The 15490-nt window shown below is 41.9% G+C and overlaps 1 protein-coding gene across 2 annotated transcripts in view; it reads right to left on the bottom strand.

Annotated features, from left to right (window-relative positions):
* DCC (DCC netrin 1 receptor) overlaps nucleotides 1–15490 on the bottom strand; it is a 1013322-nt gene that overhangs the window by 107295 nt on the left and 890537 nt on the right. For both annotated transcript variants that reach the window (XM_090037801.1, XM_090037802.1), the window contains exons 20-21: nucleotides 10541–10735; nucleotides 4259–4291 (exon numbers count right to left, since the gene is read on the bottom strand). In XM_090037801.1, coding sequence (XP_089893927.1) covers nucleotides 4259–4291; nucleotides 10541–10735 — 228 coding nt within the window. The remainder of the gene's footprint in view (nucleotides 1–4258; nucleotides 4292–10540; nucleotides 10736–15490) is intronic.

Raw genomic sequence — 15490 nt, 5'->3', positions numbered from 1 at the left:
TCCCATTCCCAGCTTATTTTTTCCTATCATTCCTGGGTTTTGGGTCACAAAGTTTCACTATAAATATGGGGGAGTTAAATATTCCTATCTGTGACAATCAAAAACATTCACAATCAAAACTGACTAAAAATGACAGTGACTTGTTCTCTGGCCTTGGAGAAGCCACTTATGCCAACACTTTCATACTTGGATGCCTAAATTTAGGCACTCAGACAAATATCTTGGATTTTTAACACATGCTGAACTGCAGCTCCCATGTCAATAACAATTTTGGTGATCAATTTTAAAATGCTGACAGCGAGCCCGATATGAGCCAGGCACAGACGCCCATGAACAAAGAACTCTGAATCTCAATAAAGGGACAACACAAAATACTCCAATCTGATTCAGCCCCCAAGCTTGTGCTCTTACAACTGTCAGCCTGACACTTCTGTTCATCTTATTGCTTCCACAGTGCTGCTATGGTTTTCTGTTTCATTTCTATGAGTATGATATATACCCTTTAGAAATGAAAAGTTTCTAGAAGTGACAGGCCAATACTCAATCTGCAGTACTACTAGGAGTTGTGGGGTTGGAGTATTGTATCTGTGATGTTCCAGGAAAAGTCCAAGAGACCTGAGGAACGGCACTTGATGCGTGCACAATATTCCACAGGTCCCTTGGATCTGTAGTGAAGGATGTGGCTATCAGAGTAGAAAGGGAGGTACGAAGCACGGGTTTCTAGGCAGAATCCCACTTTTTGTGATCTGAACATTGGATGAGACAAGGAGGATACACTCACATATCCTAAACAGATTAGCTCTGCTTTCATTTGGCATTCTGATTTACATCTCCACATGAATCAAACCACAGCAGTGTTCCTCAAAAGGGCCATAGCAGTCCTCCCTGCAGAGGCTCTCATTTTTTCCCCCAAGCTGGGGAGGGGAGGAGGGGGGAAGAGGCATCAGACATGTCAATGAAAAGGAAAAAATAAATCTATGCCTTTTTTCCCCCCTGCTTATTTTCCACTCCCCAGGAAACAGGGTCAGTCAGTAAGTCCATATGTAGAATATTCAATAAATGTGTCTAAATGTTTGCTAAGTGCTACCTAGAAATAAGCCAGTGGTAGGGAACAGGATCATAGCTGACCCTAATTTCATTTTGACACCATGGCCATGTCCAGGAGCCATGTGGCTACAGCTTCCCTGGCCCCCAAGTAAGGCTGCAGCTTCCGAAGTTGCTGGCCCCAGCCTCCTCTACCCCACCCAAGGTAGCCTGTTGCATGCCACAGGGTGCAGGGTATGGGTGTTCCCCAGGGACAACAAGCAGTAGCACAAGTTGTTTGCTGATAGTTGTCCCCGGGGAACCGTATGTCTGCGCTCATCTGAATGTGGCCCATGTGTCTTTTCCATGGATAGTGCCTGTGCTATCAATACACAGAAAATCTGAACTAGAGGTAGGACAGGATAACAGAACATCAAGGCTACAATAATTGCTCAAAAAACTTATTCAGAAAGGAAACCATGGTGCCGAGAGAAAACCACAGCCCTCATGAGAAGCCTGTACCCATATAGAGCTCCGAAGCTCATTGTGGGTGCAGGAGAAGGATGCCTGAGCTGAATCTGATCTTGAGTTGGGGTTTAAATTGGTTATCTGCCACCACATGGGAAAGGGACATATATGTCCAAAATACTGCAACTTGCTGCTAAACATTCAATGCACAGTATTATTTAATATACACCATTGTTTTCATCCTTGTTGAAATAGAGCCCATACAGTAATGACTTGAAAAGCTATAGTTATCACTGAAAAACACCTCTGTGGTCAGGGGAATTCCTGATTATCCCTTTGCATTTCACTTTCTAGTCCTAATTTACCATGCAGAACGCTTACTGAAATACTAGCAAACATGATAACCAAAGATCCTCCCAAGTCCCTTTATTCAAAGTATTTGAGCAAAACAGCATCAAGGTGAACAGGAAGAACAGAACAGAATTAACTGATGACCCCCACTCGCAATCTGACACCAGAGGCAGACCAAACACTTTGTCAGTGGGAGATGCCTGGAACTGTAACAACTGGGGATCTTAATTCATGATGCTTGGTTTTACTGATTTAAGGAAAAGGTAAAGAAATCTGTTTGGGATCCTTAAAGACATTTAAGTGAGTTATAGGTCCAAATCACACTTGCTATCTATTGGGGCTAGAGAGTCAAATGTCTTGACGTAACCTCAGGGCAGATCCAGAAGGAGTGCAGTAGCACCCCCCTTTTTGACTTTGTGTCAGAAGCTGCTGACAATGTTTTTAAGTCCCAAAGAAGGTAAGAACCCCTTCCCCTCCCTGCTGAGGCATGCCTCCTTCCCTCCCATTCATGCCCCTTCCCCACTCTTCTGCCCTCCCCTTCATACTGCAGTTGATATCCCTACTGTCTTGGGGGTGAGAGGAGCTGAGAATAAGGCGGGGAAGTCTGGGGAGGGGGTGGGTAGAGACTCTGCTGCTGCTGCTCCCGCTGCTGCTGTCCAGGGCTGAGCCTACCCCGTCCACAGCCTCTCTCTACTAACTCTGCACCCCCCCACCCACCCCTTCCTAGGACAGCAGGGACACTGGCAGCGGCACAGGGCGAGGGAAGAATGGGAAGGGAAGGAAGAGGAGAGGTTGTGCCTCTGAGAACGGAGGGATGGGGAAAGGTAGGGAATTCTTACCTTCTTGGGGATTTCAAAAAGTCCCCAGCTGTTACTCCCATGGCATGGTCTGCCCACCCAAGTTAGGGGCTGGGGGGGCACAGGGAGGAGGCTGGGAGCAGGGGGATGCAGCCACCCTGTAGCACTGGCCACTGTGCTTGCACGCCCCATTGGAGAACCTTGGATCCACCCCGGGTTAACACAGAAAATTATAACTTTTTGGCTCATCATTATGAAGTGCTCCTGACATTTGTTGACCCTCATCATAAAGACTATTTTTAATGGAGTTTTGTGGAAAATGTATTCACAATTTAATTTTGGGTTATTTTGGGTCTCCTACATTTTTTCTTTTCAAAACACTATGGTAAATGCATTGAAAAATGAAACGTATTCAGGTATTAAAATGATGTTGATTGAAATCAAGTGACAAGTTTCAATATTTATCTATTTTCAGGCCCTTCAACCTTAAAAAAAAAAGGAAAGAATGACATGCTGAAATACTAAGATGCTTTTTTAAGGCTACTTAAGACTGTGCCTTTACAGGGGGGAACAGTTGTGTTTTTACTTCATGTTACCTATAGCAGCTCACACAAGGAAAATCTGAGTGAAGACAAGACAGTGGGTATCTACTATGAACTAACTGGTTAAAATAAAGAGTATGGAGGATCCCTGGGTTTACCTTAACTTGCTAAGTCATGTTAAACTACAACTGTCTCATCTTTACTAGGACTTTACTGCTGGTTAACTTAAATTGCTTAAATGAGGTTAAGAATTAATCTTTTTTTTTCCTAGTAAAGACAAGGCAAATACCCTCTTCTAACTGAAATTAGTAGAAAGTTGAGTTCAAATTCCCAGTGTGGCTTCCCACCCTTTCAATATGAAGGTTTTCAAATTTCATTAGGAATATTTTCCCATCAGCGGTTTAAATTCTTCTATATGAGTGCAAGATGCTGTAGCTGCAAGTGCGATGAACATTTAAAATAAATCAATTTGGAGCAAGAAACAGCTAAAGAAAAATTCCAATCAACACATGCTACAAATAATGAAAAACTGCAATACTTTAAGAGCAGAAGGGATGTGACCAACAGGAACAAAACTCATATTTGGAAAGGATAGCAATGATAATGCCTTGAAAAGTTGAGTAAACTTTGCTTTTGTGAAACAAGGGCTGCTGATTTGAGAGAGAAAGATGATTTATGATTTTTCATTGTAAGGTTTCAGAACTCTAATCTATAACCCATGAAAGGGTGCAAGAGCAGCTTGAAAATTATGCTGAGCTTAATTATACTTAATGTGAATTATTCAGAAGTGCAGCAGAGAGACTAAAAATTTATTTCATACAAAGAAGCTTGACATTTTAATTGGTCCTTCAGAAAAGAGACAAAACAATTTCCTCTCAAGAAAATTTACATCTTCCCCATCAAAGCAGCAGCCTCAGCCAAGCAGAACTTCATTAACAAGATTAATTATCACGCCAGTGTATGCCTCATCAGGTGTGCAGCCCAGGTGAAAACCAGAATGCAAAGCAACGAATGACATCGTTCCTAACGTTCAGCATTGAATCTAAGAGAAAACGTGACAGATTGAGGCCACTGTACCTTGGTCATTAGCCATTTTGTCAGGGTGCTCAACTGCAAGAGAAAGACAATATCATTAGATTGTGACAGCTCCTGGTAGGCAAGCTGACATATCAAATCAACAATTTTGTTAGCAGGTTTTTACATCAAGATGCTACTTTCCTGCACTTTAGGTGCACTGATCAGGATGAAAGGAGATATTTTATCAATCCCCTTTTCAAAGAGATTCTGAAAAACTGAGAGGACAAGTACAAGTTGTACTGTGTTTCATGTCAAATGCAGTCACAGGTTCTTGGGGGAAAAGGTGTATTTTTCAATCTGTTCTTCTTTTAAATCAGATACATCACCTGGAACTGTAATTAATTGTGGAAACAAGACAGAGAAAGAAAGGGACAGGGATGCACGCGCACGTGCACAATGCATTGATGTGTGGACTTCTGTAGAGAATGTTTCTATGAATAATTACACACAAATCACTTACATGAAAGCTAATTCTGACATATTGTCATTGTTTCCGCTTGTGTAAAAGGAGTTTAAAACTATTTACATGTTTTTGCATAATATACACAAATGCTGGTGTCATTTGAAGCACACCAGACAAGACTTCACAATGCTAGAGACATATTAAAAGCTCTCCTGAACTACTACACCTTCTGACTATTTATGATATGATTGAACAAATTAGCTGTCCCTAGATTCAGAAATAGCTACCATTATGTAAAATTACTCAATTTTCTGGTTAGTACAATGGAAAAATAGTATACAGGGGCTTAAAATAAAGAGAAAATTTGACAGACCAGGTTCAAGAGGCTGAGTAAACATTGTCTGCAAGTGTAGAGTGGTTTTGGTTTTACACAAGGATCCTTCTTTTGAAAATCACTGCATTGAGTGATAACCCATGTTCATGCCATGATCATCACACTACCCTACATTACAGTTCACAAAATCTTGCCATGAAAAATGAATGCTTGAGCAAACAATAAAGTACATGACCTAATCACTTTGATTCCTGATAACATCTCCAACTTTTGTGAGCGCTGAAACTCATATCTGTTTTTTATGAGATTTCCTGCCAAGGTGGAACTGACTCCTAAGTAATTACGATGAACTAAGCCAATTTTAACTCTTACTCATTTTATGGAAATGCTAAAAATAACAGAAAATATATAGTACATATTCTGTCAAAGTTTCCAAAAATCTTCAGGGGAGGACTGGTTTCCTCACTAAGCCCTTTGTGGGATTATGACCTTCCCTTTAGGACAAATGCATTTACGAAAACGTTAAACTCTTGATTACAACTGCAGTTACTTTCATCCAAGAGTTTATGACACTTACAAGCTGCCCTGACAACATCCCACTTTTTCTGCTTTCTCCAAGCTATTAAGAAGATGTAACCTGTGACACTCTACGCTACCATGAAATACGGCAGTGTTGGTAGATAACATTTGTTTCTGGCAGGTCGTGCAGGTTCACATTTTGTACAGTTTAGGAACAAGGATGTGCTTTTTACTCACAACCCCAATGCAGCATTAGAGGGCACTGTAATGCTACAAATGCTGCCCCACACCATTTTTGCCAAATTAAAAAAAAAATGTTGACATTTGAATGTTCAGAGCGCTTCTAGGCATTGGACAGCAGCCACATCTGATCCTGAAGTCCTGCAAAATGTCCCTGAATAAAATCCCATTGCTGATTTGGTATAATGGTAATACTGGAAATTAGTAGAAGATCAAGACCATATAATTCTATCATTCTTCTTTATATGCACACCTGATCACGCACTTCATTCATCCTTAAAATTAAACTGATAGGTTTTTCTGTACATACAGAGATTTTTGTTTCAGAAAATGCAGTGCAAATTTAATGGAACAATACTCTTTTCCATTTGTATATGCACATTGCCATACTTTTTGTGAGATTACGACAAACAATTTAAATAATATTAATGTATTTACTTCAGTTAAAAGTGTGATTACACAATTATATTTTGCAATTGGAAATGAAGATTGACATGTAAAATAAAACAATGCCTCCACTGAGAAACATGTAAGTCTACTAAGTACCATTCTGGGATTTACTTGTTTGTGCCAGAGGTGAAAAAAACCCCCTTCACTAATGAATTATTTGAAAGACTGAGTGAATCTTACCCTGATCTGTCACTAATTCAGTCAGTCTCCTCTTTAGCTAACACTTTCCATTGGGTGGTTACAAGTAAATTCCAGACTGGAGCTATTTAATTTTGCTGCTAAATGAACTCCTGTTACTTTGCTACAAAAAAATGTATCATTTAATGTGATTAATTTATATCCTGTAAAGCTAATGGAACATTGCAACTGAAATCTTGCTTTGCTACTTGTTACTGCATGGGTCTTTAACTTCTAAAGGAAACTCTGGCAATATGTTCCATAATATGGCACCATATTAAAATTTTACTTTCTATTAGCTTTTAACTTTCACAGAATATTTACTGGATTGAGCTGGCAGTTGTCTGGGTAAAGACTAAGACAACTGTGATAAAGGCACCTCCAGCTTTGGTCTACAGCATGTAGAGACTAAGCTGCACATAATGGACTCATTTGGCAGGCAGGGAATAACAAACATAGAGTGGCTGGATAACTTTGTACAGCCTGAGGCTCAGTGTTTCTCTCTGCTGCAGCCATTAGACACACTGCACTGAAATGCACAGACACAGACTTAAGTGACCTGGAGGATCAGGCTGAAGTTACATGTTATACTTAAATCATACTAAATCTGTGGACTGTTAAGCAGTATTCAAAGTTAAAACGTGCTGTGAACGGTCACATGTTAGGGGTTAATACTGTTTCTTGCCTGCACAGCTCTAACCTGCCACTAGGAGCCGGGGCACCTGTGCTCTGTCCCTGCTTTGGAGAGGCGAGCGCGGCTGGGAGCAGTGCATCCATGGATGCTGAAGGACTGAAAATTGCTTGTTTCATCTTTGTGGAGCAAACTAAAGTTACTCCAAGAAAAGCTGGGTAACGTGGCCCAGAGTTAACCCTCTCCTGAAGTGGCATAACTTTGAGATGCTCAGAGGGCACTTAGCACACCCCCCATTTTAAGTGCCATTAGTATACTTTGAGTGCAATGTGTAACTTCACCTCCAATTACCTCAACAGGCATTCTTAATAACAAAGTAACAAGCCTTAATGATGTGAAGACAGCTGGTTACAGGCCGAGCATACCTCAGTAAGTAATAAGGTAATGATATAAACAGGATTTGCTGACTAGCTAGTGCCATATATACATCTTAAATGGTCACCAATGTTATTCATGGGTATTTTAAGTGGTTTTGCACTGCAGTAACAATAGGCATTAACAGGCATTGGCTATTAATTAGCTATAAGCTGAGTGATCACGTTTGATGCCCTGATTTCTTCCAGGTATGTTTGAGCCCTTTGAACATGTTTATAATAGAGTCCCTCTGCTTTATATGAGGAATACAACTGCACACAGCTAAAATACATGTGGAGAGATCCTCAGCTGACATAAGTTGTCACTATCTCACATAGATCAGTTCTTTTTGACTTTATAGCCTTTAACAGAAGTAAAGTGAGAGAAAATAAGCTCATTGCTTATGTTGCCATGTCAGCTTACCTATTTTCCTATAGAATGCTACATTTTTTCATTAGTAAAGGCAAGGCGCTCAGAAAAAGAATACCTTGGGGTGTTGTTTTGAACTTGGCTAATGGGCTGGCTTCCTTGAAGAACCTTAACATGCCATACATATATAAAAAGAGGCAGTGGATAATTCTGTAAACCTCTGAAGCTTATTTATTCCTTGTGGTTTGAATCAGGATATATATTTGCCATAGCGCATTCATTATCACAAGATACATACACATCTCATGTTAACAATCATAAAGGCAAGAAAACAACAGAACATATTCAAGACTTCCAAAGCTCTTTTCACCTTATGTATAGAGACAGATCTGTCAAAAACAGTTGAATATTATTGAACATGACATTTTTAGGGTGGCAATCATTAAATATTCATGTTGGGGTATTAGACGCAGTCCTCGTAGACTATTACAAGATGTAACAGATGTGTAAATGTATCTTTTTGGTATCTCTTGATGCTGCCTGATCTAGAATTCATTTCCCAAATGAGTCTTATGGTACTTTGTGTAAACACTACAAAGTAGGTGATATCTAGCCCATTAATCTTTTGGTTAGTTAGATAACTGGGTCTCTATATTTTTTGATGTCTCATTACTCTGCGGTTATTATATTTTGATGTTTTGACTCATTTTAAACTCTATCTAACAGAGGTCTTTTACTTGGCACAAATTGTGAGCATGAAATTAAGTTGGCACCATCCAGTTGATAGAGATGAAGCACTTGCAAAGTGCTATCTCTTCACATTTCATGGTACTTGAGAATGAATAATCAGGGTCCTACTAATAATTCATTCAGAGTGAAACCTGACTTGGACAAGTAACTGCTGAAAACCTGGATAGACTGTGATAAGCTCAAAACAAATTGATACAATTTTTCATTTTTGTGACTCCTGCTAATTCATTAAAACTGTTTTGTGAAGTATTTCATGCTTAGCCTGAATGGTTGGTAGCATGCTCCTCACAGACACTGATATCGGCTGGCACAATGGGCAAGCCCTCTGCCAATGCTAAGTGGCTTGGTCGATCCACTGACCAATTCACTTCTTTAAAGGTAAGTGCTAAGAGACAGAGTGAAAATGGAGTCTCCATTCCCTCCTTTAAAAGCAGAAGGAATAGCCTTTTTTTTTTTCCATTTAGATGTTTGCTGAAGGACAAACAAACAGGAAAAGAAAGAAGAGATACATGTGTAAAATGGGGCCTTTTCTGTCAACTATTTTTCAAACAGATATATGTCATGCATATAAAGCTTCAATTTAATATAGGTCTGTACTAGTACACTGGACTTAAACCTCTCTCTAATCCCACTGATCAGTGCTTTTCAGTTCTGGCCCTTACTTCTGCTGAAACATTTTTTTATACTGCAATATCTGGAAATTTTCCCCCTTTGGAAAGCATGCAGCTAAAATATTCTGCATCAGCCTGGGTTCCTAAAATAGGTACATTGTCTCTACTGTATCATTATGTATTTTTAAAATAATTTAATACTTTCATGTAAGTAAGATCCATTATACTTAACATAGATGTTGCCTATAACCTTCATACAGTTCACAGCAATTTAGTTTACATCTTCACACCCAATAATTTAAGGTTAGGTTGTACTAGGTGTTTTTGCAAATAGGCAGCAGGAGGAATGACTAGGCAGTGGGAGGCATAAAATGGAATGCACTGGGCATATCTACATGTCGCCCTACAGCACGCTACAGCAACATAGTGATCATGTGGGTCTACATGTGATCGGCAGCTACACCACCATAACAGCACATTTCATATTTCCCTATTACAGTGCCTATGGTGACATAGTGGTGAAATCTAACCAATGCACCGCACACATGGTACAGTACAGGTGGTTACTGCACCATGCTTTAGTACTTTCAAGAGGAAGAACTAACGCATGGTGCCATAGTAACATGTATATGCGCCCACTGCCCACTTCCATTTGCAATGAAGTCAACCACGAGGACAGGTGCAGTCCTTAGTTCTTGTAAGCCTGTGCATAGTTCCCTAGTTAAACACACTTAGGACCTGTCAACCAAAAAATGTTGCTGTCTCCCTTATAATGGTCATGGGAAGGCTTACATTTCTTGAGAGCTAACATTCAGGCATTAAAAATATTCTGCTCTAGCTGGTAAAGGGGAAAATTCCACATGTGCATAACAATCTCTCTGTGCTTCAGGCAGTTGTTGTTTTTTTTAATCTGTTCCTTAATTATCTGGCAATTGAAAAAGTCAGAATCGTGGTTTTATGTATCTGTATATGTTGATCTACAAGTGAGTCATTGCCAGTTTCCTACAACCACCAACAGACGTAAATGAATGCCAAAATGAAAAGGTGCCTGTCTGAGAAATTGCAGCCACATGCAATTAGGTTCTTTGTTGATGGCAGAAAGTGGGGTAATGTCATAAATCTTTTATTCAGAGAGTTTACTTTTAAATACAGCTATTGCCTTTTCATGTAATTAATTTTTTGTCTACCGTTACCATTTTCTGTTTTGTCTCTCATCAATGGTTTCAAATATTAAGGTGTCTTCTAAGCCTTCCTCAAATGTGCTAGTCATTGCCTGCTTGTGGTTTCACTGAAGAGAGCTGAAACAAATCCAACTTCAAGCTTACGCACCTAAGTATAATTATAATATCATTAGCATCCAGATAAATTAGAGAAAGAGCCAAACCTTTCAGAGTCCGGAAGAGAACAGGGTCAGAGAGAGGCCCCACTCCTTTGGCATTGCGAGCCTGGATTCTAAAATAATACACCGTGTCTAGGTTGAGTTCCATAATTTGATGGGTAAGTCGGTCACCACTGATTGATTCCATAACCCAGTCATCAATTGGAGCATTCTTGTCCAAGGTATAGAATAGGATGTAAGCTAAACAAAGATATTCTCTCAGTTAGTATATACAGTGCTTTTGGAATTTTCCCCTTTACAAAATACATTCAAAATTTTAAATTCAGACAATATTTTCCCAAAAGTATACATAAATGCATGGTAGGTCTTTGATAAAATATAAACATTACAACAATTAATGCATAACTTTCCTACTTTTAGTATAGAGTATTAATTATAGTATTCCCCATAGGGAGGTATAGTGAATAAGAAAATACTTGGCATGCTTTAAAGTGTTAAATATGTTGTACATTGCATTTATCCAATTCAGATTCACAAGCCAGTATGATATCAGTCATAAACCATGTGATAATAAGTCATTAGTGTTTTGGGATTGAAATAAAACTAAGTGATATTGATGATGTGCATCATTTACTGAGTCTTCATGAGAAACCGTGCAATATTTCCTACTAATGTTATGGAGACTTCACTCAAAAAAAAAAATCATTGTAATATTTTTACTGTGTCTTACAATTCCCCAGGAAGAAGTGAGCCATCACTGCATATAACTTAGCAGATACTTCAGTGTAAAACCATAGTGATTGTAAAAGTAATGAAGCACTTGTGGGTTTTTTTAAGTGACTTAAAAAGTGAAAACATAAGCAAATTAAGACCTATATGTGTGTGTGGAAAAGTTTTTATATTTGTGCAGACCCCTGCTACCTCAAACAAGACTCAATATGGGTAAAGACTCTGCCAGCATGGAAGAGATCACATGAGCTGATCCTCTGTTTTGTTTTAAAACATGACTTATAAGCCCATACAAATCAGAAATAAGTTGAGACAATAATAGTCTATGGAAATAGTTGTCTTGAGTTTTCTCATTTATTGAGAAGAAAAATATAATTTTCAAATACAAGACTCCGGGCACCTATACACACGCAGTGAGGCTGCTCCAACACACTTTAATTACAGCCTGTTGGAGCAAACTTGATTAACTGAGTCTGCTGCAGGATGGTAATTACTGCGATCCTGTAGACCCCAGCATCCTGTGTATCAGCATCCCTATGCTGAAAACTGGCAGTGGGGGTGCTGTAACTAAAGCTCATTTAATGCAGATAAATGTGACACTCCAGGTACTTTAATTACAGTGGCTCTCCCTCCCCACACCCCATGCCCAGATCACATGTATAAATGCCCTCCTTGGCCTAGGGACAGAAATTATACATAAACCGGTACAAATAATCATAGCAAGTTCAAATCTGTAACACAACACAAGTTCAGTGCACATAAATCACTTGCAAAATTGCCAAAACTAGTTTAAGATAAACTGGGTGGATGTTGTATCAGACTTAACTGATTGAGGGTAAATCCATTTACTGAACTTCTGTCTCAGACCCTCCAGATTCAAGTTAATTCTTAGTTCCCCAGCATCCCAGGATGCTTTGTACCTCCTCTGGAAACCCCACTTTGTACGGTGGAAAGGCTGGCTTTGGCCCAAGCTGTCTGCTCCAGCCAAGCAGGGAAGCATACTTTAGCACCACCTGACTTCTGGCCTGAGCCACTGTAGGCAGGTGGCTGCATTGATGGAATCAACAGTGCATGTCTATTCACTTGCTGACTGGTTCAATCTAGGCAGTTTAGACTAACGTTCAAAGACGGAACCAATTCAGCCTCCAGCTTTTTGATTGTACTTACCAGATTTCATGGTGTGTAAGTTGAGTTTTGAAGCCCAATTTTTAACTCTTAAAATTCAACCTAGACTTATACACTGTATCACTGTCCTTTGCTAGTGGCACTAGGCTCACCTGGCATGGCCCAGGCAGTGCTGCTCACAGGCGGTGGGAGTGTGCCAACCAAGCACCAAGTCTGGCATGTCTACTGCGAGCAGTGCTGCAAAGCGCTGAGCTCAGCCCCGTCTGCTGCAAGTGATGTTGGGTTCTGCACTCAGTTGGTGTGGCCAGGCTTGGTGCTCAGCAGTGCTGCTTGCAGTCGACAGGGCTGGGACTGGTGCTGGCTTGCAACAGACAGGGCCAGACTCAGCACTTGGCTGGCACAGCTCCATCCCCTGAAAGCGGTGCCGGGCTTGGTGCTTGGATAGGGCTGTGTGAGGCTTTGAACAAAGCTTTGGATCTGGAGAAGCTTCAGATGCTTCAGGGTCAAAGCGCTGGCCTCGTTAGGCTTCCCAGAGTAGTTCAGAGCTCCCGAAGAGCTTTGGAGTCACCTCAGAGATCTGGCCATAGGGTATAATGCAGAAACAATAAAATATCTCTAACTTTGTTGTTTTGTCTCCATTTTGGATGAATTTTCAGGGGTGGTAGACTGTGAAGATAGGATGAAGTTTGCCAAGATTCAAGAAGATTGGTGCAAGAGTTTGGGGGGGGAATAGAACCCCAAATTCTTGAAAGCAAAACTCATGTCACATCTAGGCGTTACAACATAATGGGGTGAGAACTGCAGAGGTGGTAGCTCTTCCTGAGGCCACAAAGCCTGCCAAGTTTCAAGAAGATCAGTGGAGGGGTTTGGGGGGAACTGCCCCTCAATCTGCAGACAAGCAAAACTTATGCCATGGGTGCTTATGGGACTGACTGTGTCCGTCCTGGGGCGGGGAGGGGAGACACTGCTGCAGACCTGGATGCTAAGCTGCTGTGTTACCAGTTACCAATGAATCAATCATGATTCACTCAGGGACCACAGACTCAGGGTCCAGCTCAATGCACAGGACCTAGCTACTGCATAATGACTTAACGAACATCAATTAGCACCTACAAAACCAGGCTAAGGAGAGGAAAGACTCAATATAGACAATCAACTGCCCCAGGACAGACACAGTCTTGGCACGAGTTTTGCCCGTCAGGAGCTAGGCTTGCAGGGCCCCAGAAGCCCCTGCACTGATCTCCTCCACAGCTGGCAAGCGTCACAGCAGGGGCTACCACCCCTGCAGCTGCACCCCGCTGCGCCTGAATACATGCAGGGTCAGCCATGGCATGAGTTCTGTCTTGTCCGCAGCTTGAGATGTAGTTCCCCTGCACCAATCTCCTTGAAACGTGACAGGCTTTGTGGCCTCAGTAAGATCTACCACCCCTCCAGTTTTCACCCCCCTGTGGTGCAATACACAACTGTGACAGGAGTTTGGCTTTCAAGAATTTGGGGTACAGTTCTCCCCAAACCCCTGCACCAATCTTCTTGAAACTTGGCAGGTTTCATGCTCTCAGCAGAGGCTACCATCCCTGCAAGCTTCATTTAATTCAGACAAAAAACAACAAAGTTATAGATATTTCATTGATTCCCCATTATACCCTATGGCCAGATTTCTGAGGTGGCTCTGAAGCTTCAGAGCCGCTTTGGCCGGATCAAGGCGGAAACCTGGTCCAGAGCTCTGAAGTGGCAGGATTAGATTTCTGCCGACTTGCACAGGCCTAGTGTTCGGTTGGCACAGCCCAGGCCACACTGTTCTCAAAGGATGGGGCCGTACCAGCCAACCATCAAACCCAGCCCTGTCCCATTAGAGCGGTGCTGTGGCACATGTCCACCGCACAGGTGCTCAGCCCGCAGTGAGGGCATGAAGGGGACAGTATTAGTCAACCCCATATTTATGATCCAAAAACTTAGGTCAACTTATGCACTGGATCTACAAAATTCCTAACTCATTGGATCAGAAAAATGGGGTTGACTTATACACTGTCTACAAGGCAGGGGAAAATGTCCTAGGGTTGCTGTGCTTCCCCTAGCACCCCCTACCATGCCAAGTTTGCATTAACGCACCCTCATTCTCATCCGCCACGTCTTGATCTTCTGAAAGTTAAAGGGAGGTTGCTTCTTGTTCTCCTGGTTACGGTTCCTGCTACCCCGATCCTTGTTTCTGAACACCCCAAACTTATGGGCTATGTGTGGCTCCAACCACCCCTGTACCATGCCCCAAGCCTGGCTGATGGACTGGATGTTGTTCGGTCTATCTCACACTCTGCGCCCTCACTGGTACTCGGGCCCTCCGCAGCCCTTGTCTCGGAGTTGCGCCCCACAGGCACTCTGGCGTCTGCAGCCTTTTCTCAGAATCGCGCCCCTCAGGCACTATGGCTTCCGCAGCCTTGTCTTGGAAACATGCCCCACAGGTGCCGGGGTCTGTACACCCCAAATGCTGTGCCTTCTTTGGCACCTTTCCTGTTTCCCCTCTCTCTGGGGCTGGGGTTCCCACACTGCTGTGTGCCCTCTATGAGGCCTCCTCCGTCTCCTTATAGCCTCTCCTGGTCCTCCAGTTTAAACAACAAACACAAAACACAAGCCTCCGCACTATAACTTAAATCCATGCCTCATGGCTAAAACATCTGAGCCACCCCACAAGTGCTCCATCTCTCCCCCGTATCACCAGCTGCACCCACCTTCAAACTTTTCCCTTTTTCCACTCATGGCAGAGATCCTTCTCCTTTTGTTGCAGGCAGGCCTCCTTGCCTGGCCTCAGCCTGGGAGTTATATAGGAGCCAGGCCTGCCCCTTCCAGTCAGCTGACTCAACAGGTGTGAGCCCCTAGCTCCTCCTGGTTGCAACTGGCACCTGGGTGGCCATTCCTCCTCTTCAAGTAGCTGGCATCTTAGTACCCTGCTACACACTGCATTGACTTATACATCATATAGAGTAGTCCTTTTGTTCAGATCCTTTGCTGCTGCAAATTGACCTGTGGTACCTTCACTATTCCCATGTCACTTTTAAGCCCTCATTCTCGCTGAATGGTGCATCAGTGAGTCAAAAATAAGTTTAGGGATGAAAGTGTAATTATTGCAATGATCATTTTTTTGGATTG

This window comes from Crocodylus siamensis, chromosome 3 (genome assembly GCF_052110815.1).
Source record: "Crocodylus siamensis isolate JL-2025a chromosome 3, ASM5211081v1, whole genome shotgun sequence".
In the NCBI taxonomy this organism is placed as follows: domain Eukaryota; kingdom Metazoa; phylum Chordata; order Crocodylia; family Crocodylidae; genus Crocodylus; species Crocodylus siamensis.
The sequence above is the reverse complement of the archived record's forward strand: the minus strand, read 5'-3'. Positions and strand labels throughout refer to the sequence as shown.